Raw genomic sequence first — 26,207 nt, 5'->3', positions numbered from 1 at the left:
TCATTAAAAATTACAAAGGAATAACCACTAAATTGGTTTCTCTCACACTGCTTGAACAGGAATTTCTAATCTTTTTGTGTGTGTCATAGGCCACTTTGACAGTTTGATTAAGCTATACATCTTTTTTTTCAGATTAATGTTTTTAAATGCATAAATTTTGAAGAATTACAAAAGAAACCAATTAGCTATTTGCTAAATAGTTTTAAAAACCAAGATAATTTTTTCCTCAAACAGGTTCATAGATCCCCTGAAATCTGTTCATGGATTCCAAATTCTCCCCTAAGAGAAAGTTCTTACTTTAATAAGCAAAGTTCTTTACTTACCCTTAAGAATTCTTTGAAGCCTACCACTCACTCCTTTCATTACTTAAGACCTTTCAGTGTATAGAAGGGTAGGAGAAAATCATTTACCTAACTTGTGGTGCTTTCAATCTTTCAGCTTATAAAGTAGATATTCCAGTGTTGTTATTCCTAAATTTCAAATGAACAAACTGTCTCTCAGGGAGATTAAGTGATTTGTCTAGTTGTGTGACTTAGAAGAGCATGAGTCTGGATTAGATGTATATTTACCTGATCTGTGCACTAACCATTAGGCCTTACTAGTTTCTGGTCTCTTTTCCTATAAAAATAATATAAAACCTAGAGTATTAATAGTACCATTTCCAGAAGGCATACTTAAGTAAATTCTCTTCTCTTGTCTAATCTTGGAGTGGGTGTCAACTTATCTTGTTGGAAATTTTGCTAGTAGAGAGAATACAAAACATGACTAGAATGACTGAGTCCCAGTAGCTGAGGTATGAAAACCAGCCTCATTCATTTAAAGACCACAAGTTTGTCTATGGGGTGATTGGTTTTGATTTTTATTTTCAGCTACAGCAATTCATGAAGTCTCTCTAGAGAGACATAGAAGGGTTAGTATGTTTGTCAGTGGAGGAAACACCTGCGTTAGTGAAATCATGTGAATTATTAAAGTAAAGAATTTTTTTAAAAAAGAAGTTTTTACTCTAAGGAATGCGGTTCTTTTTCTTTTGAGCAAAAGGAGCTATTATAGTGGAAAGAACTAACTTAGAAATCAAGAAGTCTCAGTTCTGGTGATCATCTCAGTCATTAAATGAGCAGCATAACCCTTTGAGCCTCCTGCTTTCTCTATATGTAACATGAGAATACAAGGAGTGATCACTCAAGTCCCTCTAGTTCTAAATTATGAATCCAAGTTAGAAAGTTTAGCAAGATATGACTAGAGGTCCCCAGTACCTTATTTATTTGGTGCCTATTATATGTGCTAGGCACAATGTTGAGCACTTTGCAAATATTATCTCTTAATCTTTAGAACAACTCTAGGAAGTAGGCACTTTATTCTCATTTTACAGATGAGGAAGCAGGTAAACAAGTTAAGTTTACTTGCCCAAGTCATACAGTTAATAAATATATGAAACTGAATTTGAATTAAAGTATTCCTAATTCTAGACCCAGCACTTCACCCACTGTGCTGTCTAGCTGCTCCAACACCTGAAAGTACCCTCCCGATCTCTTTTTTTTAGATCCCAAAACTTAAGGTAATTATGTGGAATTTTAAGGGCTTGTTGTAGTTTTAGAGGAGAACTCTCAGCAAGGAAATTTCTTTTTGGGGTTTTGGTTTTTTAAGACCTCCCAAAATTTTAGAGAATTACCAGATGGGATTTTAAGAGAGAATTCTCAGCAAGGAGTCATTGTGTGTCTGTCAGACTCACAGTTTGAGCACCATAAAATACTTCATTTATGTCTGATACTGTACTCAGCTGTAAAGTTGCAGAATCAAGACACGTTGAAAGACATGGGAAGTCAAAAATACTTTTAAGAGACTGAGGAAGTGGGCAGCAAAGGTGACATGGTAGATAGAGCACTGGCCCAGAAATCAGGAGAGCACCAGCTGTGTGTCCCTGGGCAAGTCACTCCAGTTGCCTTGCCAAAAAAGAGAGAGATACTAAGGAAGTCCCAGAAGCTCTTTGACTGCCTTATTTATTCCTACTAATTTGCATCTGTAGAAAAAAATACAAAATATTATAGTATTTATTCCTAGTTTTATGTTCTCAAGAATATATAATACTTTCTCACTAATAGAATCTAATTCCTAAGATCTTGAACCACATTGTACAGGGCTATATATGTTCTATGTTTGACTTTTTTAAATTGGGGAATTAACGTATGGTTTGCTTAAGGTGATACAGTAAGTCTTTGAAAGAACTGAAGGTGTTAAAAAAGAGACTATGTATTACTCTAGTTATGCTTTGAAATAAAGGAAGTTTGAAGGAATTTTTTTCATTTGTCTATATTTTAATTGAGTTGATGGTAAAGCAGTTTCTAGGTCTTGGTCTCAGAGTGGGTTCAGTACTTTTCAAAATTAGCAAAAATTTATCATTTTTTCAAAGATATAATTATCTCATTTTAACCCTTTCAAACTCAAATGTATTCTTTAATGTATGATCCTTTAAAAAAAAGAGACAAAGTGGGACTAAGAATGGCTAGGTAAATGATCATATTTTTCATTTTAGGTTATACATGAAACCAGACTGAAACAAATTTACACAGCTCAAGAAAAGTATGTAGTAAAAACTTCTATTTATTCAAATGACATTATTTCCAGTAATACACACCTGAAAACAGCCCAGTTTCTCACATTTACTGTGAATGTACAAGAAAGAAGACAATTGGAAGAGCAGGACAAGGTTAGTTATCTGTCCTAAAGAGGTACCATTATTCTTTCCTCTTCCAATCCCTTCATCCCTCCACTAAAAAAAAAAAAAAAAATACTTTTCACTGAAATCCATGATTTAGAATGGGAAGTAGGCTGGAGAGGAAGGTCGGAACTAGATAGATCACACATAAAAGTAGTTTTCCTATTATGTATAACTGACCATCAATTGTCCTAATAGAAAGAGGAGGAAAAAAATTAAGGTATTAGGAAGGACAGGTAACTCAGCTATATCGGCCTTAAAAATCTAGTTAGAAATTATAAGTTGCTGTTGACTCCAAAATGAATAAAGTTGAGAGCTTTTAATTAGTTGAGTATAAAGAGTTCTAAGAAACTGACATGACAAGAACAGGGAAGTTTACTCTTGTCTAAAGAACTGAAGTGTCTCCCAAGTTTATGGTCATAACTTAAATTTATGAAATGCTAAAGATTTATACAGGTTGTTTATCAATGTAGTGGATGATGGTATGGTAGGACCATGCTATAGGACTATGGAAGATATGGCGGGGGGCAAGGGAATGATGAACAAGAATGACTTATTTCACCACAGTTGTTTAGAAGATGTCAGCAAGAAGAGAGGTTTCTTATCCAAAAGCTATTGCTTTTGTGTCCCTCACCTGCTGATGTAAAACAAGTTTTTATATTTAATTTGAATGAGATGTCTCTGGCTCGAAATTATCAAGATTTGGTAAACAAGACCAAGAAATAGGAAATGTGAATTTGAGAGCAAAGAGTGCTCATCTCTACAAACATGAGACAGGTTTCTTTCAAATGAGGAATTTTATAATTCTTTTAATATACATTTTTTCCTTTAAATAATTATTTTATGGATTGAAGACTATATTTGGGGGTAGCCAGCCTTTATTTAAACCAATATTGGAATTGAAATGGGACTTGTTTAATGTATATTTACAATTTGAATCTATATCTTCATAGGAAATAAAGAAAAAATTTCAGATACTGGAAAAAGAGTTAATATCCTTTCGTGAAAAAATCAAGCATCTTGAACACAGAGACAATGAATTCAGAAATAAAAAGAAGGTTCTTCAAGATAAGAAAACCAAAAAGAATCAACTGGAACAGAAAATTGGTTCTAAATTAGATAGGTATTATATTTTTACCCTAAGCTGCTATTGTTACTTTTGATTTTTCCTTTTCTCTTTAATAACAATACTAATGACATGAATATGTATCATGCTCTACAGTTAACAAAACACAACAGTTATTTAAGGTGGATAATACAAAACATTATCCCCATTTTTCAGATGAGAAAATAGTCTCAGAACTTGTGATGTGCCAAGGGTTGCTAAGACAGTAAGTAGCAGAATTTGAACTCAGGTTAACTGGCTCTGTCTTTCACTTTTTCTAGTTTATCACATTATAATAATAAGTGACAAATTTTTGTGCAAGTGCAGTTTTCACTGTACATAAGTTTCTAAAGAATTGCATTAAATTTAGTCATATAAAATAGATTTGAAATCAGTCTATGAAAAAAATTATTTTTAATTCTTTTATTTAATGAGCATGCTGCCCTCTTGTGCACAGCTAATGTCAACTTTTCTTGTCTTCCACGACATTACATAATCTAACTACTAACTACTAACCAAGGTTAGTAACCTTGGCAACATGTTGCCATCAAGTAAATGTTTTCCTCCCTGTCTTCATCTTTCTTGTTTTTTTTTCTCACTTCTATGCTTTTGCTCTTGAATTTCCATGTACCTAGAATCACCTCATTTTTCTTTTGTCAGTCTCCCTCTCATTGATCCTTCAAGATCCTGTTGAATTTAGATCATTCACTTAAAAACATATATATATATTTCATGTATAGAGTATAGTTTGGTCTTCTCCCTTGATTGATGCCAGGGACTGTGCCAAACTTTGTATTTTTTATTTGCCATGGAAAACCTAGGAGCACAGTAGATCTTCAGTAAAACTTTAGAATAAAGTGTGAGACCTAGAAGGACTTTAAAGTCATTTCATTTTATGAGAGAAAAACTGACACCTCTTTCAGGTTAAGTGACTAGCTGATTGCAAGGCTAAATAGCCATTGAGTGGCAGAGCTTGAATATCAGGATGGAAGTCTTTTCCTAGTATTTCAGGACACCTTTATCAGAGTTTCATTTTATTTCTTGTACAGTTTAAAGCTAATGGAACATCGTACTTACAATCTTGAAGAAGAGGAGCAGAAGACAAATGCCAAAGTCAAAGAAATTAATACCCAAAAAGCAAAGCTAGTTTCTGAATTATTGAAGTTAATTAAGGTAAGATTTTGAAAGTTGTAGTAGGTATGTCAGGAAAAGGTATTAAAGTCTATTAAAAGGGCAGCTAAGTGGTGCAGTGTACAGAGCACCAACCCTGAAATTAGGAGGACCTGAGTTCAAATGCAGCCTTAGACACTTAATAATTACCTAGTTGTGTGACCTTGGTCATGTCCCTTAATTCCATTGCCTATCAAAAGAATGATTTTGCTGTTCTGAAATAAGGAGTTTTCATTTTTTTTTGTTTGTTTTTTTAGGTTTTTGCAAGGCAAATGGGGTTAAGTGGCTTGCCCAAGGCCACACAACTAGGTAATTAAGTGTCTGAGATCAGATTTGAACCCAGGTACTCCTGACTCCGAGGCCGGTGCTTTATCCACTACGCCACCTAGCCGCCCCAAAACACCTGATTTTTTTTTTTCTTAGATTTTTTTGCAAGGCAAACGGGGTTAAGTGGCTTGCCCAAGGCCACACAGCTAGGTAATTAATAAGTGGCCGGTGCTTTATCCACTGCACCACCTAGCTGCCCCTGGAGTTTTCATTTTTACTTAAAATTTTTTACATACTCAGAAGCACATTTCATTAAATAATGTAGATTCCTACCCTTAATTTTTGCCATTGTATGTTACACAAATAGAGTACTCTATTGAAGCTTGCAATTGAACTAAACTTTTGATGTAATTCTTACTATTACTTAATATGAAATAGACATAGTATTGTAATATGTATGATGACAATCACATTTAACAATAATTTTTTCTGCAGGAAACTTGTAAATTGAATTGACACATAATTTAAGAGACTACAATTGATTAGATTGATTTTTTTTTAATTTTATTCTCAAATTTGGTTTGTTGTACAATCTTGAACAAAATTTGCTTAAATTTAAGATCTGAAGTGCAGGAGAAATTATAAAATCTAAACAACTGTTTATGGGTTTTGTCACCAGACTTGCACAATATTGAATGTACGAAAAGTAGATTTAGTTCTTGAACTAGCTACTGAAGGCTATGAGAAGAACAAATTAGAAAGAGAATATAAAACTACAATATCAAAGCTGCGGCAACTGGAGGTAAGGTTTTACCATTTATTGATTCTGAATAAGAAATTTTGTTAATCAAAAATCTGTTTCTCTGTGCAATTTTATATTTGGATCATAGATTTTTATAAGCATCATTTCTTAATGCTTTATTCATTGCATTGTTCTTAGTATCTTTGTAAAGATTATAATGGAAAGAGAATGTATATAAATGTATACAAAAACCTAAAAAAAGAGAAAAAGAAAATGAATACTCTGAGGAGTCATTTTATCTAACCCTTTCTTACATCTGAGGGTGTCTGGTGATATTCAGTGACCCTAACTGAGCTTATATAGGTAGAAATTAGCCAAGATTGAATTTGAGTCCCTGTGCCATTTGAATCCATATATGCCCTAAACTTTACTGTTTTCATGAAATCTATTGATGAAAAATCTAATATATATATTCAAAACATGGTTTGGTTTGATTTTTAAATTGCTGTTTTTTTTTAAAAAGAAGTTAGGTTGCTTAATTTGCTTATTTAGTATCATTGCCTAGTCTTTTCTCTGATATATAATTAGTTTTAATTTTATAATTTTTTGGTTATAATTAGTAAATAATAGCAATTAATTTTAATTGCCATTTTTACATCCTATTATATTTAAAAGTGTACTCATGATAAAATAGGATATAACCATATCTGAACATTTGCATTAAGTCAAAAAAGCCTCCAGGGTTTTATGTATTATTCTAATCTTTTTGTTGTTATTGTTGTTTTTGTTGTTTTAGGTTTTTGCAAGGCAGTGGGGTTAAGTGGCTTACTGAAGGCCACACAGCTAGGTAGTTATTAAGTGTCTGAGGCCGGATTTGAACTCAGGTACTCCTGACTCCAGGGCCGGTGCTCTTATCCACTACACCACTTAGCCTCCCAGTCTAATCTTTTAAAAATAAATCTTAATATTTTTATATTCTTAAAATAATATTTTAAATGACGTTTCAAGAATTGAGGACAGATGTGCTATACTCACTTAAATTAAAATCCAGCAAAATTCCAAGGTATTCATGGAAGGTACCTTCAGAGAATATAAGAATCAAAATCAGAATTGTATTTATACATTTATCAGCATTTTCCCTATTATGTTATAAAATGTTTAATTCAAAATCTCAGACCAACAGTATATTGGTTCAGTAGAGAATGTGCCAGGCAGGGCACAGATTAAGAGAGTGCTGGTCTTGAGTCAGGAAGAAACAGATACTGTGCCAGAGGCCCACACACAAGTCACTTCCCTGCTCCCAGACTCTGTTTCCTTCTCTATAAATTGGAGATTATAATACCAATAGTTTTTAAAGGACTGTTTAAGTATCTCTAATTATTAGACTATAGAATACAAAGTCTAGATTCTCCTCTTGACATTTTTGTTGATTCTGAAACAAAAGAAATGTTTATTTCTTTATATGATTATTTCTTAATGCTTTATTCATTGCATTGTTATTTTGTTTGTAAAGATTATAATGGAAAGAAAATACTTGCTTTAGAGTCATAAAATCTGAATTCAACTACTTACTCTGCCATTTATTATTAATCACACAACCTCAGGCAAATCATATAACCTCACTAATTCTTGGTGTTCTCATGTAAAAAGGAATAATGGGTGTATAGATTTTTAAAAGTGCAATAAGGACATAAATCAATATTCCTAATGATATCAATGATCCATGTGCTGAGGCACAGCAGCCATAAGAAAACTGTTGTTAGCCAGTTATCTTCACTGGGAGCAGTTAGGTATCATAGTGGTTAGAGCACTGGCCCTGTAGTCAGGAGGACCTGAGTTCAAATGTGGCCTCAGACACTTGACATGTACTAACTGTGTGGCCTTGTGCAAGTCACATAATCCTGATTGCTTTGCATACAGGGTTGTCTCCAGTTGTCCTGATTCTTATTTGGCCACTGGACCCAGATGACCCTGGAGGAGAAAGTGAGACTGATGACTTAGCACAGCAGCCTGCCCCCACTCAAATCCAATTCTCATGCTTGTCATGGCATCACCTCCCTGATGTTAAGGTTATCTTTGAAAATGAAGGACAGGGGTGCTTAAGTGGTGCAGTGGATAGAGCACCAGCCCTGGAGTCAGGAGTCCTTGAGTTCAAATCCGGCCTCAGACACTTAATAACTACCCAGCTGTGTGGCCTTGGGCAAGCCACTTAACCCCATTGCCTTGCAAAAACCTAAAATAAAAAAGAAGAAAAAATTAAGGACAAATATTATCTTCAGTGAGGGGTTATGTATGGAGTACTCTTTTCCCCTGTTTCTGCTTTCCTTATATATTCCTCTTGTTTACCATTCATTATGTATTTCCACATGCTTTTCTTGCCTCTCTTTAAGCAGAACCAAATTACCTTAATAGATTGAAAATCAATATATCATAACAAATACTGATTTTAAAAGTTTTGCTTTCTGTCACAGTGTTGCAAATTTTCAAGTGATAACCTAGTTTTCATATTCTGAAATTCATTTATCTTAAGCTGTAAATATATCTGTAATCTGATTTGAAATAGAAGAGACATTTGTTATAGTTGAGGATACACATGACAAAAAGAAATATAGAACAGCACTGATTAAAAAGAAAATGTTAACAGTTCAAGCTATGAAGAATTACTTAATTCCTTTCATATGAAATATTTGCCTACATTTTTGACTCTTGTATTTCAGTGTTAAGTGTTGTGTTTGACACAATTGCAATATCTGGTGTAGGCATTCTTCAAACTTAAGTAAATTTGTAACCAACTCAAGCTTCCTGTACTCCTTACATTTATTTTTGAACATGTTTCTCTATAAAATTGTCTAAGGAGATTCTTATCTAGTATAATGAATATATATGTTCATGCATAGATCTGGGTTTTATAAAATAGGGAACAACTTTTCTATGGGTGACCTCTAGTGGAAAATAACAAAATAGTTCTGAGAATTTGTTCTTACATAAACCTGTGTGGGTGTATATGTATATGTATATATGTATATGCATCAGTACATATAGTTTATAGTAATTACAGTATGTAAAATAATAATATTCTAATTTATAAAGTGTGCATATTATATATATATATATCTATATATATATATCTATCTGTGTGTATGTTTGCATGTGTTCCTGATGAACTATTCTAATATCTTCCACTAGAGGTCACCCATAGAAAAGCTGTTCCCTATTTTAAGACCAGAGGATTTGTTCTCAAAAAAATTTTTTTTTATGTATTTGTTTATATTTCATATACAAAGTTTGTACAGGAAGAGTTCTGTAACTCAGTTGATAGCATGCTTGGCTCAGACACAAGTTCAAATCCAGCCTCAGAAACTCCCTTAGCAATATGACCTTCTGTTAAGTCACTTAACCATGACCTGTCACTGGAAAAAGAAATGGCAAACGCTCCAATAACTTTGCCAAGAAAATGAAGAGTACAATATGACTGAATAACAACACATGTATTTGTGTATATATAGACTTTTTTGAAAAATTTTTTTTAAGATCTAGTCTAATATCTTCTAATAGAGCATACCCAGTTAGAGGGGAAAACTTCCTGTTTTAAAGATATATATATATATATATCTTCTAAAAGAGTTTTGTTATAATTAATGGTGTGCCTTGAAGTCTTTTTTTTTGTAGTTTTGTTTTACTGTACTCTTTGTTATAAAGGGGGGAAACCTTATGTAAAATAATCCCCTCTTTGTCATTGTACAGAGTGAATTTTGTGAGTAGGACTAAAGGGACCTTCATATCTAGTGCCCTTGATAAGCAATTCCAATAATTTATCTGCCCTGGGAGTCTTTTGTCCTTAATGTTTCACTATCCCACTTAAAATCTGTCTTAGAGAATCCTGGGGAGACAAATAGCCAAGCTATCTCTGCATGCATGGTAGCCAAGCATGATCCCTAAAGTGTTAGTATAGTGTGAGGTATGCAGTGTCAGTAATGCTGATGATACTGCTAGTATATTTATTCATACTGCCATGTTGGATCAACCACCATATAGGGGCAATAGGAACTAAGTAATTCATCTCAGATTTAAGGCATTGACTCAAGGCACAAGAATAAAGTATTTTTCATTTGGGTGTTTCTTCCTATACCAGTAACATTTTTGTCATGTATGTTAATTAAAATGATTGTTGTCATATTTCACCCATTCCTATCGAAGGGGATGGTGAAGTCAAATGGATGCATTTGGCTCTAGGGTGAAGATTAGTGCTTTCCTTTTATTAGTGTTTTCCTTTTATAACATGTTTATGCTATGTATTTAAATCTTTCTTATCTAGATGTTTATAGGTAAGTTGATTCTCAGGATGAAATTTTAAATTCCTTGTTAATAAGTTAGCCATAATTTTCAATAGTGTTGCATTTGGTTTATTCATGATTGTGAAGTAAGGTACATACATGAATTTGCTGTGATGATTTAGAGAAATAGATCTTTTATTTTCAGTTGCTAGAATCTAAATCCTTAAAGCCCCTTTTTTTTATTTTATTATAATAGCAACAATATAATGCTTTTGGTGAAACAAAACGTAGACTTCTAGAGAAATGCAAAGAACTTATGAAGAGAGCTAGGCAAGTATGTAACCTTGGCCCAGATCAGAGCATTCCTCAAGAGTACCAGACAGTAAGTATTAAGAGTACATAATGATGTAAACGTTAATAAATTTATTTTGTTACATTTAACTTTTCTGCATTCCCCTAATCCATACTACTTAGAGAAAAGAGCATTGGATAGAGCGTCAGATGATTTTAAGTTCCAATCTTAGTTGTGCCTTTTGATGAACTGTTTGATGTTATAAATGTCATTGAATTTCTCTGTGCCTATTTTCATATATCTTTAATGGGTATAACAAGACTTGTACAAATTACTTGTGAGGAAATTCTTTTTAAGCTGTTAGGCATCATAGAAAGATATAAGCTACTGTCATTACTGGTCATTTGAGAAAGGGATCATTTTTATGTCTATAGTACCACAATTCTCAAATCTTGTGTTGTGATCACAAAGAAATCATTCTCCCCTGAGAATTTATGTTGGTCGCTTCTTCTTAACCTATTTCTACATTTAAAAATATATAAGGGCAGGAGTTCGATGGGGAAGACAACAATGGAAGAGTCAGAGAATTACTAATTAGGAATAATATTTAGTGGAACAAAAGAAAAAATGAATAAAAAATTTCTGAGGGTTGGATTGAGTTATTAGTTGAGAATTAATTGAGTGAGATGTTATCAAAAACCCCAGATATGTTATTAAGAAAAAAAAAGAAAAGCCTTGATGCTCTCCATTTAAATGTTAAAATGTTTGGTTTAGTCTAGTTTTTCCTATTGTGACTGAAAATTTTTCACCTACTTTTTTGCTTTAGCATCCCTGGGAGAAGAAATGAGATCCTGATAAAATGGAAAGAGCATTGGAGGATCTGGGTTCAAATCTTGACTTGCTCCTTATTATGAGCATGTTCTTGGACAAGTCACTGATTCTTATTGGGCTTCAGGTTCTTTAGTTATAAAATGGGAGAGTTTGATTGTATAGCTTCTAAAGTCTCTTCTAGCTTTAAATCTACTATCCTAGAAATTAGGACTCAGGATACCTAGGTTCTAGCCATTTCTTCACTTAAATGACACTGGATTTGGAGGATTGTATTCAAATTCTAACTCTGCCACTTACTACTTGTATAATATTGGGTAAGTTATTTAACCTCATAGGCCCTCAGTTTCTTTATCCATAAAGTGAAGGAGTTGGCTTCGCTGGCCTCTGAAATCTGTTCTAGCCTCAATCTATGATCACTCTGTATGAGATGAGAAGGTTGGATTAGATGGTTTCTGGCTTTCCTTCTAACTCTGACATTATAGAATACTTCCCAGGGATCAAGGAAATAGATAGCAAGTTCTTTGAAAAATAAAATCTAGTATGTATATTGTATTTTTATTGTTCTTTTTGTATTTTGCTATTTTGACATAACTATAATTTAATCAGTTTGTGTCATGAGATTCACCTACAGTTTGCTATTGCTTTTCATTCTATTTGCTTCTTGTCCATTTTCTCCCATAATTTGTTGCTAGTGATTTAAATGTTAACTACTTCATGCAGATAATTAAAGAGCAAATGAAGTATAGACAACTGAGACAGGCCTCTTGTTGGGATTAAAAAGTTAATCCTCTCCATAAACATGATACAGTAATGTCACTCACAAAGTAGACAGAGAATGAGTTTGATTGATGTTTCATGTTATACAATGGGGTGAACTTTTTAAGAAGGAGAGGTTTCTATAAAACCATCCCACTACCCCTAAATGTTTTCTTCATTTAAAAAAGCTCTGTGATTTTGCCCAAGAAAGTCATACTACTCTGGAAAATATAAAATAGGGGATGTACAATGTGATATTCCTACCTCTACTGTACCAGATTTTAATAGGAAGGAAAGTCAAATTGCTTTTGAGAGAATAAAAATGAGAAGAACAGCCTTATTGGAGTAAAAAAGTAGGAAAGGATGGTTAGGTACATAAAATTTAGACCAAATCTCAGTTATGGTAGTACTAAAAGATTCCTGTACTTAAGTACCCTCAAGGGGTCATTGAACATCTTTCCACTTGAAGACCTCCAAGGTTAGGAAATTCATGACCTCATTAGATAGATTTCCCTTCAGTGAAACTTCATTACTTGTTCCTAGTTCTACCTCTTGGATCTTTTTCATTTTGAATTTTTAAATTTGATTTCTTGAGCCTAAGCATAGGAATTTATCATTATCTCTATGAAATGCCTCATTTGTATATGTCACCCATCAAGATCCCCTTGAAGCCATTTATCCAACATAAGGTACCTGTTTCAGGTTTATATTCCATGCAGATTCAGAAACAAGTCAATTATTACTTTATCCAAATTATGGATATGAATATAGAACAATACAACCAAAGGCAGATCCTTGAGACACTCCTCTAAAGTCCTTCTACAGTTAAAAGGGTCTTTCGAGATTTAATCCAGTTTCTTCATTTATGTTTGAAGAAACTGAATCCCCTGAAAGCGATTCAGTGACTCACATAAAGGAGAATAAATGTGAGAACCAAAATTCATATTCAAATGGTTTGACTGTATCCTTCCATTACACAGTATTAAAAGGGTAGAATGAAATTATAGTGAGTTTTAGAAAACAGGCTAAGGAGTTTGTATTTCATCTTGTAGACTGTTTGATTTTTAAACTGCTTTTAAGTCCTTCTCTTTTCACCTATCCAAATCTGAACTCAGAGCCCTTGTTGGTCAACAAACATTTATTAATCACTTAAAATGTGTCAGGGACCTTACTAAGTAGTGAAAATGCAAGACAAGAAATTCTGGCCCTTCCCTCAAGGAATTTACATGCTAATGAAGAAGATATATAATAGGAATCTAGGAAAAGAGACCTGGGGAAGCAGGAATGGAGAAAGAAGGCCTAATCGAAAAAAATCCAGAGGAGTGTGACCTGATAAGAAATAGAATGTTCCTGCCTTAAAAGGAGCCCTCCACACACTAAGCAGAGGAAGGGATTCCAAGGATGGAGGGTATTTTCAAGGTGTGAGTTCTAGGATTGAAATGATCTTTCAGTATGAAAAAAAAAATGGAAAAGTCCAATGAAATACAGTCTGGTGGAAAATGAAGAGTTAAAAATTTCCTGACCACTCTAACCTACCTGATACCTCATTCTATATTTTAAATCCAAATAGCATTGTTTATGCATTTTTAATGCTTTATTTCAAATTATGCTGTATTCCTTACCTTAACAGTTTTGTCTTTGAGATTTATTTTTCCAAGAAAATTGTAGGCTTTTCCAAAGCATGATTTGTGTAATTCTTTTACATCCCTTCATGGTGCCTTCCTAAGAAAATACTAATTGGATTGTGTTGTTTCTTAGTATTCTTACTATCTAGTATTAATGGACAGATTTTTTTCCTTTTTTAGGCTTTCCAAGATCTCCCAAACACAGTGGAAGAAATTGATTCTTTACTTTCTGAGGAGAAGACAAGAGCTTCTTGCTTCACAGGCCTGAATGCTTCAGTACGCTTTCCACCCCCTTTCTCCTTAGTACTTACCTCCCACTCTGTACTAGAGCTCTTGATAATAATAAGCTAGACAGCAGGAACAATGTGCTCTAAATGCCAGATTCTGAATCTATTAGAATTTTAAATAGATTCTTCCTAAGGAACAGGGTGTTCTTGCCTTTTCTTTATATAAAAAAAAATAGTTGGACTAACTTATAATATTGCAATGTCTAACATTTTTCAAAAGATAGAAATGTCATATTTTCAGTACATAAGGAGTGCATAAGTTAATTGCAGGCAAACAAAGCAACACAGTTGGCATTTTTAAGTTAAGATTTTAATTGATGCACATTTTAATGCTATTTTATCTTCTGAAAGATTTGTCCTAAAGTAGAGTGTTTTTTGCTGCCAGGTTGTCGAAGACTACAAAAAAAGAGCACAAGAAATACAACAGTTAACTGAGGAACTAGAGCAAAAGACAAATGAGCTGGATAACTATAGACAGACCATTTCAAAGGTGATGTTTTAAATTCTGTTTTTGACACTTAACACTCACTAATATGACGAGAGGAAAAGATATAAGGGACAGCATACTATTATTAGTATTTTTTAAAGGAAAAAAATTTAGGGAAAATGTTTCAAAGTTTATTCAATATATAATAAGTTGATGCTATATTGTATTTTTGTAATGTAATAGATTTTCCAATTTTTAATAGTACTGTACACTTGTCTCTATTTTTAGGTTAAAGAAAGGTGGCTCAATCCTTTGAAACGTCTGATAGAACAAATAAATGAAAAATTTGGCAGTTTTTTTAGTTCCATGCAGTGTGCTGGTGAAGTGGATCTCCATACAGAAAATGAGGTATGAGTGTCTTTCCTGAGCAAATTTTTAAAGACTTAAAAAAAAATTTAAAAACATAATTACAATTTATTTTTCTCCTATAATTTATTTGGTTTGAGCCCTTAGAATTCTTCTTTTAAAAAATCATTGATCATTAAAAAAGTTTTGAAGAAAAATTATCTGTTCATTCAGACTGTTTCTTGGGTGACTTTTAAAGATTATAGAATTAACCATCTCATTATTGACCCTCTGTTAATAATCTAAAAAAAGTGAGTAATGGGAAAACAGAAATGAAGGGTATGCTGCCTGACAATTAAGACTTGGTGAATAATGATGAAAAATTTCCTTTTTTTTTCTGATTCAGAAGTTAACTAGAATTTCATTAATGTAAAAATTTCTGAAAAGGAATTAGTAATATTGTAATTGCTAGAGGTTCATAAATTTTAATTTTGAATACTAAGTAAAATAATTAAATATATAATGAGTAAAGCAGATTGTTAGTATGGTAAAATATTGAGGGAAAGGAAATTTTCTAATAATGTAAGTATTGCTCAACAACTTGAAATGGAAGATTTATTAAGGACTCTTCACCACCACCACCCCTGGAAAATTTTCTCTTTCTTGACTGACGCCCCTCTGGTCTCTTTTTTTATTCACCTCTGTAGTGTGAGAATTGTTGATAGCCAACTTAGGCAAAGTCAGTTCCTGAAATTTTATTAAATATGTCATGTTTAGGAGTTCTAGTGAACTAGTACACCTTTCTCCAATAATTTTCAATTATAGCATGCCTGATGGGAAATAAATCCATCACACTAACACTATCTCTTTTAAGTTGTTTCTATCATCCAGTAATTTGCCCTAAGGTCATTTAGATTGACTGATTTGCTTCTTGGATGATTTTAGAGGTTTAATTTCAGAAGATAGTTTTTCTCATCTGGTTGAATGTAAGGAATGAATGAATGATTAAAAAAAATCTATTAAGCATTTCACTGCCTACAAAAATCAGTACTAAGTGAAGAAATATAAACAGAAAAACAATCCAATCCTTGCTCTCTAAAGAGTTCATGTTCCTATAAGAAGCAAGTTTGGAGGCTTCAAGAGGATGATCAGATGGAAAGTCCTAGTGGTCTTTTAGGATATGGAGGGGAAATGAATGGTAATGTTACACTGATAAAACCATTTAAATCGATCTTTTTGATGATGCCAGGAATTTGGAGACATCGGTTAGTACAACCCATATCTGATTTTCTCCTGAAGCTGGGAATGTCTTGAAAATAATTGGTTTAGCACCAACAGAGGCAGCTATCAGGGTCAGTCTCCTCAAGGATTGTTCCCTTGAACAGTGATCACAGGAAGTGGACTGGAATAGGACTAGAGCTATAGGGGGTGGTCAGAGAATGGCAATTAATCAATAGTTGATAATGATGGTGCTAGGTATGATTGTCCCTCTATAAAGAATATTCCCCTTGATGATGGCTTTGGGAGGGAGGGGACATTGATGCTATTCCTGGAGTTCTTTGGGCTTAAAGACCTGAGCTATATATGTCCATTGGGGTTTCAATGGTAGTATTTGTTTGACTCAATACCTTTTGTCTTTCAGGGTATCCTTTTATCTAGAAACATTCTAACTAGGCATTAGAGCCCAATCAATGCATTTTTAACAATTTCATTTCAGACAGTTTCACTAATATTTTGTGTCACTTTACCTTATAATTGATATTTTATTTTGAGAACTTAATTTACCTTATTGTCAAAGTACTACATGAAATACTAGAGAGAAAAAGGCTTATTTTTTATCAAACTTATCTGATTTACAGGAAGACTATGATAAATATGGAATTAGAATTAGAGTCAAATTTCGCAGTAGCACACAATTGCATGAACTAACTTACAGTCATCAAAGTGGAGGTGAAAGAAGTGTTTCTACAATGTTATACCTGATGGCTCTCCAAGAACTTAACAGATGTCCATTCAGAGTGGTAGATGAAATTAATCAGGTATGACCATTACTTTGTGACATTAGGTTTTATTCCTTTTCTAATCAATATGAATTTAATTCTTACTATTATTATTATCAAGGGAATGGACCCAGGCAATGAAAGAAGAGTATTTGAGATGGTTGTAAAGACTGTCTGTAAAGAAACCACATCTCAGTATTTCTTAATTACACCAAAGGTATGTAATCTATGACCTTGAAAGCACTAATATAAATAAAAGTACCCAGATGATGCCCAGTTATTTAAGAGAATTTTGCCTAATAGTGAAAATAATTATGCATTTTGTAATAGTAACAATGGCAATGGAAGAATTGAATGGATTCAAGTAATGCTTCTTTTATTGAAGGAGGATCATAGGCTCATTGTTCTATAACTAGGAGAAAATTAGGATCAGAGAGGTTTTCTTTATCTCACCAGAAAATCAGCTTCAGGCAGGATTTGAAGCAAGGTCGTCTTCATTCTAGAATCAGTGCTCTGTGTCTTTGAGACAAATACCTTACACATCATTTAAGATAAAATTTTGTTCTCTTTGTTTTTTGTATTTTATTTTCATTCTCTGAAACAGTAATACATTTGTGTTAATTACCATTCCTCATATAATACTGTATGACAGTAAATGCCACAGGGTACATTACTTACAACTATAAAATGTTAGAAAACTTGAAGAATCTGTGATCTTTTCTCAATTACAGATTCTAGTTTGTTTCCAACTTAACCCTTCAATTTGTAAAGGTAGAAATGTTGGAAGACTTGTATAAGGTTGTTTTATTTAAGTTGCATCTTTAGTCTCACACTTTGCTATTTGAAACTTCATTATTATAGCTAGAATTAATTTAAGAAATGGAATATGCTTTGGAATATTGGACTTCTTTTCTGTTCCTTAGCCAGTCACTCTCATTTCTTTTGTCTTGACAGTAGATTGCATCTTTCTAGTTTTTCATGCTACATAAAGGCCTCTTCTACAAAAGGCCATGGCTATATGTTTGTGATAAGGACTTGTGAGAATCAGGATGGTGTATATCTTTATTCAGCCTAAAAAATAAAACCTGTACCTGAAATAGTACAGTCATTTTCTTTATAGTGACCTAGTACTAAAGAGCCTGGAACTTCCTCTTAATTTCCACTTGTCAAAAGAAATTTTGTTCTTAAAGAATTTGTTCATTAATCACTGTTTGTTCCACTTCTGTATTTAATACTGTGACAAATTCCTAAAACTGACATTCTGACAAATGAGTAAGAAAAATCCATTAAAACTGGATTCACTCTATAGTTAACTGTTTAACAAGACACTATCCTTCTTCCAAAATTACTTTGCCCCTTCTATTTTGCCTTTTCACTTCTTATTATGCCCTAACCCCTGATGACATTCACTTATTTTATCTGCAAAATGAGGATACCTTCATTTGTCATACCTACTTTCATATTTCTTTGAGAATTAAATGAAATAACACCTAAAACACTTTGCAAGCTTAAAACCATACATAAATGCCAGCTATTACTGTTTTCCACTATTACTTCTTAACCAGTTGGTCCACTAGAAATTCATGCTCTAATTTGAGTCTTCAGTGCTGGTAGCACAATTCATTTCTCATATCTTAATGACTACTCATTTCACTCTTTATTCCAAACCATTTCTCAGTGCTCCAACCTTAACTCCCTGCCTCTTAGCGTATGACTTCATCTCCTATACTGATTATATTGAGGCTGCCCCATTTCCCTTTGACCATACTTTAAAATCTGTATGTCAGCATTCATCCTCTTCTCCTTTGCTTCAGTCTTAGAGAATGAAATGATTTTCTACCTTTCCAAATTCCTTGTAATTTGTTTTATCAATCATTTTCTCCCTATCCCTTCCCACACAATTCCTCTCCCCCTATCTTAAATTTTACCCTTTTTCCTGCCTACAAATATACTCAATTTTTCCTCATATGGAAAGACAGAAGGGAGGAAGGGAAATAGATGTACATATAATTTTTAAGTTTGGGAAAAACTTTCCCACAATCCTGCCATCCCCTCAAAGTATTGTTCTATACCACAGCATTTCATTTCCCTTCCTTGACATGTCTATACCATTTGACCTTTTTTTTCTGGAGGAAGCATGATGGTAATAGAAAGGGTATTGGATTTAGGATAGGGTAACTGAGTTTGAATCCCAGTTCTCTTGATTTATAAGCTATTTTATTTAGCCTTGGACAAATCACTTAAACTCTCTATCTGTTTCAACTTCCATTTTTAATCTTTCATATGGCAAAGAAGAGAAGTAAAATGGGAATTAGGAAACTTAGGTTCTTGTCTTGGTTCTACTCCTACCACTAAGTGTCTTGAACACAGTTTCATCTCTGTACCATAGTTTCCTCCTCTAGAAATACGGACATGATTTCATCTTTTGCCTATCTAAAAGATGTTTATATGAAATAACTAAAACAATGTATTATGTTATAAGCTGCTCTTGGAAAGCCAGAGTGAAGAAATTTTCAGTGTTGATAGCCTTAGTACTCAGTAGAGAGAAAGAATGTGTTTATTAAGCACTTACTATGCATCAAACATTGGAAATATAGACAAGCAAATAAGCCAATTCTTGCCCTTGAGGAGCATAACAATTTTTTTAAAAATGTGTTTTGTTTTAATATTATAAACATAGGATTATTTACTCTCCCACTTAAGAGAACTCATACAACAATAAAACAGTTAAGTGAAATTAATAATACAGTGGTGTCATCTGAAAATGCCTGCAACATTTCATATCTTTGAACTTCCTACCACCAATTTTTTTTTTTTAGGTTTTTGCAAGGCAAATGGGGTTAAGTGGCTTGCCCAAGGCCACACAGCTAGGTAATTATTGTCTGAGACAGAATTTGAACCCAGGTACTCCTGACTCCAGGGCCAGTGCTTTATCCACTACACTACCTAGCAGCCCCTCAACAGTTTTTTTTAATGGAAGAAGTAATTTTTTTCTTTTTCACCCCATTGGAGGGTGTCACAAGTATACATAATCAAGCAAAATCAATTTTTTCAATGCCTGCATATATTTTAATATGTTTTACTCTGCACCACTAAATCTGTTATATCTCTATATAATAAATAGATAATGTTTCATCTCCAATTCCTTGGAATTATGAGTGGTCCTTGTATTGATCTTAGGTCTTGCAGGTTTCAAGGTTGCTGGTTTTTACAGTGTTTGTATTTTAAAAATTATTCTTCTTGTTCTGTATGTTTCATTCTTTATCTGTTTGTAAACAGCTATCACAGATTTTCAATTAATACTATTAATATTGAAGTATAATTGTTCTTCTGATTCTTCCTACTTCATTCTGCATTAATTTATGTAAACTTCTATGCCTTCATTATTTATTTATTTATTTATTGGCAAGGCAGTGGGGTTAAGTGACTTGCCCAAGATCACACAGTTGGTTAAATATTAAGTATCTGCGGTGAGATTTGAACTCAGGTCCTCCTGACTCCGGGACCAATGTTCTATCCACTGCACTACCCAGATGTTCCCATTGCTTTTCTTTTCTTTTTTAATTTATTTTCATTAAAGATATTATTTGAGTTTTACAATCCCCCCCCATCCCCCACGGAAAGCACTCTGTCAGTCTTTACTTTGTTTCCATGTTGTACCTTGATCCCAATTGGGTGTGATGAGAGAGAAATCATATCCTTAAAGAAGAGAAGTCTTAAGAGGTAACAAGATCAGAAAGGGAATAGTCCTTGCACTTTGTTCAAACTCCACAGCTCCTTATCTGGATACAGATGGCACTCTCCTTTGCAGACAGCCCAAAATTGTTACTGATTGTTGCACTGATGGAATGAGTGTACAGTGTTTTTCTGGTTCTGCTCATCTCACTCAGCATCAGTTCATGCAAATCCCTCCAGGCTTCCCTGAAATCCTGTCCTTCCTGGTTTCTAATAGAACAATAGTGTTCCATGACATACATATACCATAGTTTGCTAAGCCATTCCCCAATTGAAGGACATTTACTTGATTTCCAATTCTTTGCCACCACAAACAAGGATGCTATGAATATTTTTGTACAAGTAATGTTTTTTTACCCTTTTTCATCATCTCTTCAGGCCCATTTCTTTTCAAAAAGTGATCTATTCCCATATTTCTTACAGCATAATAGTACTCCATCACATTTGTAACCCACAACTTATTCAGCTATTTCTTAGTTGATAGATATCCTTTTAGTGTCTTTTTTTGCCATTATAAAAAATGTTTGTCTTCTTCTCTCCTCCCCTTCTATCTCTCTGCGCTCGCGCTCTCTCTCTCTCTCTCTCTCTCTCTCTCTCTCTCTCTCTCTCTCTCTCTCTCCCTCCCTCCCTCCCTCCCTCCCTCTCCCTCTCCCTCTCCCCCTCCCTCCCTCCCTGCATCCCTCCCTATATCTATATCCTCATATATGTATATCTGTATAAAAACACACAAGTGTGTGTATACATATACTTATTTTTTTTCTTTCCTTTGATCTCTTGGGTAAAGGCTTAGCAGTGGTAGAATTGAGTTAGAGTACTAACAAAACACAAGGATTCAAAAAATAAAACTAAAATAAAACACTAAGGGCAAAAAATTAAACAACTCATTGTAAAGGGGAAAAAAACTCTGCTCAAGCTTGCAGTTGATTTTTTTTATGATTGTGGAAGAAAAAAAATCTTAACCTCTTCCTTCCAGGTCTCTCTGTGGAGGACAGACTCCTCAGATTTAACTAAGAATTAAAGAAAAGTCGTCTTCTTTGCTCTTATCAAAAAAATAGAGCTTTAACTAAAATTAATCATAGTAAAAGGGAACTTTAGTGCCAAAGGTAAAAGTTAAGGTCTAAAGAAAGACCACTTGTCTTAAAACTCCATAAGTGACTTTGACTCTTCCCTCATTTTAACCCCACCCCCCATACCTAGATCATTTCAGTATCCAGACCTTTGCACACTGTCATCCTGACCTCAATGATAGTTTGACCTGCTGCTTCTTGTCAGTCTTTTTTCTCTCCAATTCCTCCTTTATCTAGCTATCAAAATAATGTGACCCATTCATTGCTTCCCTTTTGATTGTAGGATAAAATAAGAACTTCATAGACTGTCATTTAAATTATGGAATAGAAATTCCTTGAGGTCACTATCTCTAGTGCCTAGACTTTGTGTTATCAGTGTTGCTAAGCACTGTGATGGGGATTAAATGTTAAAATTTAACGTCCACCCTAATTTGTTACCAATTTACCTGTAGAGTCCTATTTTATGTTATTTCCCCTTTCAGGGTACCTTGAGACCAAACTAGACAGTTTTCTGTCTCATATCTATGTATTCAGAGCAAGTTATCCCTCATGCATAAATGTGCTCTTTATCTCTGCTCGGTGAAATGCTTTTCTTCCATTAAATCCCAATTTAGTTGTACTTCTTCAACAACTCCTTCCTTAATCCTCTAGCTGAAAGTGATCTCTTTCCCTTCAGATTTTCCTTTGTTGCTATCTCATTTTACCCAGTATATTTTTTCTGCATGGCATCTTTTCCTTTATTAGATAGTAAGTTCTTTAAGCGCAGAAGTAATATCTTTTTAAATTTTTGTATCTCCAGTGCCGAACACAATGAATGCTCTGCATAAAGCAGACAATTCATAAATGTTTGGTGAGTTAAATAAAAAAGAATATGACAGAAAAGTTAAAATGGCTTGCTATCTTTTGTATGTAACTTTACACAGTGAATGGGTTAGAATATATATATATATATAAAATGATACGGTTACATGAATGTTTCCAGTTAAAATACATGTAATAGATACATTCAGAGTACTGTGCTTGACATTAAGGGAGATCACAGTCCCTACTTTCAGGGAGCTTTTAGGATGATACACATCATGTCCAGACAATTAATGTACTTATACTCCCATTATAAATAAGTGGATTAGAGAGTTGTAAAATAAGTATTTTGTCAAGAGTTCATCCTTAAATAATACCAGAAAAATAGGGTAGTGCCAGATCATCTAGTTTCTTGAATGCCATATTTTGCCACTAATTATCACTTAGTTATTTATTAGTATTTCCTTTTATGTTAGAATCACTGTATTCTTTACTATAACTAGCACCATTAATATGTTGAGATAATGGCAGGCATTTGAACTGGAAATTTGTGATGCACCCACCATATATAGAAGTGCTTTAGTAGCTGCTCAGACATAGTTTAATTAATAGAAGATAAATGTCATTTTCCTACATACCAAGAGAACAAAAAGTCTTGTTTCTTTTGTTGTTCTTAACAAAAGTCCTAAGTAAGGGCTGAAATTCTTTATTGTTTGCTATATATCTTAGGCACTGGACACTGACTGATCTGGGGAAACATGGGCTTCAAGTTTAAATTGGAACAAGATTTGGAGAGAGCCTATACTGGTTCAGAATCTCCAAAAATTTTGGTTGTATTCCTCCAGGCCTAATCATTTCAAGGACAGTCAACTTAAGGATGGTCCCAAACTGAACTGGGCAGGCACTCTGAGATATTTCCTCAGCATTATAAGGCTCAGTTATGCATTTGAAATCGTTCCATGATTACTGGTTTCTAACAGTATTTTGGAGTTCCTAAAATGCTATAGTATTGTCATAATGAAGTAATAGTAATAAAAGAATGTCTGTTAACATACATTTTTATGTGTTTTAATATTTACAGCTTCTTCAAAACCTCACTTACTCTGAAAACATGACAGTGTTGTTTGTCTACAATGGCCCTTGCATGCTAGAGTCAAAGAAATACAATTTAAAGGCTTTCCTTAGGAGACGACGACGTATTGGAGTTAGCCGAATGGATCAGTAATGAAAGAAGAAAGGATCTTTGGAATTTTGCCTTAAAACTATGTTTATAATTACAGAGCTGTTGAAATAAAATGAAGAAGTTTGCTGAAACTACAAAGAACAAGATTTATTTTTGGAAGCCTGCTTTCAAATATAAGTAGGGTGATATAGTTGAAACCATGTAGTTAATATTTCTTCCTGCTCCTTTGGAAAACTTGCTGGTAGTTGGAGTTACCCTGTTTAGCCCTTGTTGATTTTGGGTCCTTAGTATCCTGGTGTTAGTTCATTGAGGTTCTATGTAAAATTTTTAGTGTGTAATCAAAGTGTGTCACAAAATATGTGATAATGTAGGTTACAGAGTTAGTTGGTTCATGCTCAAATGACTATTGATAACAGAGTAACCTTAAGTTAAAAGTAGAGACACCTAAGTAATTTTTAAAACCTAAAGATGGTTCTGTAAGCTTAGGTAATGATTTTTTTTCTAAGGTCCTTATATTTAACTGATAAAAAATGATTTGAATATTTCTAGTCCAAAGTGTTTGTTAGTGCTCGTTTCTACTATGAGGTATACCTTTGTTCTTTTGAAAAATTTAGAAAAAAACTTTTATGGAATTTGAAGTTTTTGTCCTATTTGTATTTCATATTCCTCTCCTTTTTCCCTCACTCCCCACTTAAGAATATAGGGTTAAAAAGTAGTAGTGGGACTTCTTTGAAGTAGCACTAATAAAACCAGGAAACTTCCAAAGAAGAAAATCAGGTGTCAAGGTTATTGGGTGGGTGGGGAGAATGGGGGAAGAATAATAAACAGTATGAGGTTTTTGTATGAAAAGTAAACTTTATTTTCCATTTTAAATTTGAGGAATTTTATAATTTGGGAGGAATTGGTAATTGTACTGGGATTTATTTATATCTAAGATTCTTAAATATTTTATATAGCAGAAAAGTGCATTCATTATTCAGAACATAAATAGTTCTTAAATCTTCATATTTATTGCACTTGTGTAATTATATTGGTCTTTCCATTGTTTGAGATCTAATTAAAATCTTTTTTTAATCAGTGAAAATCCTGTTAAATAATTTTTTAATTGAAGACATCCTCCTCAGCAGTAATAAAGCAAATTCTGTACTTTTTTAAAATATATATCTTAGAAACAAAAGCTCACTCTAAGAACATGTCCATTCACTTAAAGGGACAAATTGTCTATTTGTTTAAATCTGTATTATTGATTATAATGTTCATTTAATTTGTCTGCTTATTCAAAGTGAGGGATTGAACTCAGTGCAATTTATATATGTATATATTTTAAATAGCTGTCAGAATTGATATTTTTCTTAGGTCAAGAAATAATATATGTTGTAGCTAATACTCTCTCAGCCTAGAGATTCTCTCAGAGAGAAAGAATCAGATTGCATTTTCCTATATATAAAACTGCAAATCTTGTTTATAAAGACTAATGAAGTATGTAAATAATATTTCTACTTGTGAATTTATCAAATCACTTTTAATATTTTGTTCCTTATGTAAATTCAGAAATTTAGTAATTTTTTTATTCCTAAGTTTATTAATTTTTACCAGTTAAATGTCTGTTATTTTTGTGGTTGATGTAATGTAGATTTAAGTCTTTATTTTGGTTCAGTCATATTAATTTTTAGCAAGATAAAGATTTTTGGAAACAAGGTCAAAGATGCCATATTTTATACATATATATATATATATATATATATATATATATATATATATATATATATATATATATAGTTAAAATAGGATGGTTAGTGACATTTCAGTTTATATATATAATAATCATTTCTTTATTCAGATTTTTGTACTGAAAAAAGTGAATATGTGGTTCCCCTTTGAAATATTGACTAAAAGCATAAATTATATAGCATTCTAATACAGAAAGTTAAAAGAAATGTAAAGAATTGAAGGCCTACCAAGGTCAGTGTATTCTCAAACACTTGTAATTTCAGCTGTCACTTTGAAAAGGGAAAATGAATTCTATTTGCACATAATTCATAAAAATCATCAAGTGAGAACCCAATTTAAGTAATGTGATATTCAAAATTTTTAGTGGCATTGATGTTAAAAGGTAAAGATTTTCAGTAATTCAAAGTAAAAGGAAAATATTTTGCTATTTTCTAATTGATTGTAATATTTATTTTTCTTTTGTATATTTCCTTCAAGATTATGCCATTTTCATAAGTCTATCCTTCTGATATATTTTTATCCAAAAATGTGAGTAAATAAAGAAACAATGAGTAAAAGCCTTATCTTACAGGAATTGATATGGCGGTTGGGGGGAGGGATGAAAAGGGATGAGTCTGAGGAGAGAGAACAACTTACCATCTTGTTGGAAATTTGAAAATAAATCTATATTTTCATATGCTTCTGGTGAAAATTATTTTAAATTGAAAAAAATTGTAATACTTTTGACATACTAACAAATCAAATTTGAAATTCAGATTCATTCAAAAACAACTCTGAGTTGGTCTTGTTTGCAGAAAATACCTGAACTCTATATGTGAGGTCCAAATTTATCTTCAAGAAGCTTATAGTCTAGTTA

At 33.0% G+C, this 26,207-nt stretch overlaps 1 protein-coding gene across 1 annotated transcript in view; it reads left to right on the top strand.

Moving 5' to 3' along the window:
* Nucleotides 1–25,323, top strand: part of SMC5 (structural maintenance of chromosomes 5) — a 68,567-nt gene extending 43,244 nt beyond the window's left edge. Inside the window, exons 14-24 of the mRNA XM_074205256.1 lie at nt 2,531–2,704; nt 3,667–3,836; nt 4,868–4,991; nt 5,935–6,057; nt 10,528–10,653; nt 13,956–14,051; nt 14,448–14,552; nt 14,778–14,897; nt 16,694–16,873; nt 16,956–17,051; nt 23,519–25,323. Of these exons, the coding sequence (XP_074061357.1) occupies nt 2,531–2,704; nt 3,667–3,836; nt 4,868–4,991; nt 5,935–6,057; nt 10,528–10,653; nt 13,956–14,051; nt 14,448–14,552; nt 14,778–14,897; nt 16,694–16,873; nt 16,956–17,051; nt 23,519–23,662 (1,458 nt within the window). The 3' untranslated portion in view covers nt 23,663–25,323. The remainder of the gene's footprint in view (nt 1–2,530; nt 2,705–3,666; nt 3,837–4,867; nt 4,992–5,934; nt 6,058–10,527; nt 10,654–13,955; nt 14,052–14,447; nt 14,553–14,777; nt 14,898–16,693; nt 16,874–16,955; nt 17,052–23,518) is intronic.
* Nucleotides 25,324–26,207: the final 884 nt, after the last annotated feature.

This window comes from Macrotis lagotis, chromosome X (genome assembly GCF_037893015.1).
Source record: "Macrotis lagotis isolate mMagLag1 chromosome X, bilby.v1.9.chrom.fasta, whole genome shotgun sequence".
In the NCBI taxonomy this organism is placed as follows: domain Eukaryota; kingdom Metazoa; phylum Chordata; class Mammalia; order Peramelemorphia; family Peramelidae; genus Macrotis; species Macrotis lagotis.
Note: the sequence above shows the minus strand (reverse complement) of the source record. Positions and strands in the feature narration are given on the sequence as shown.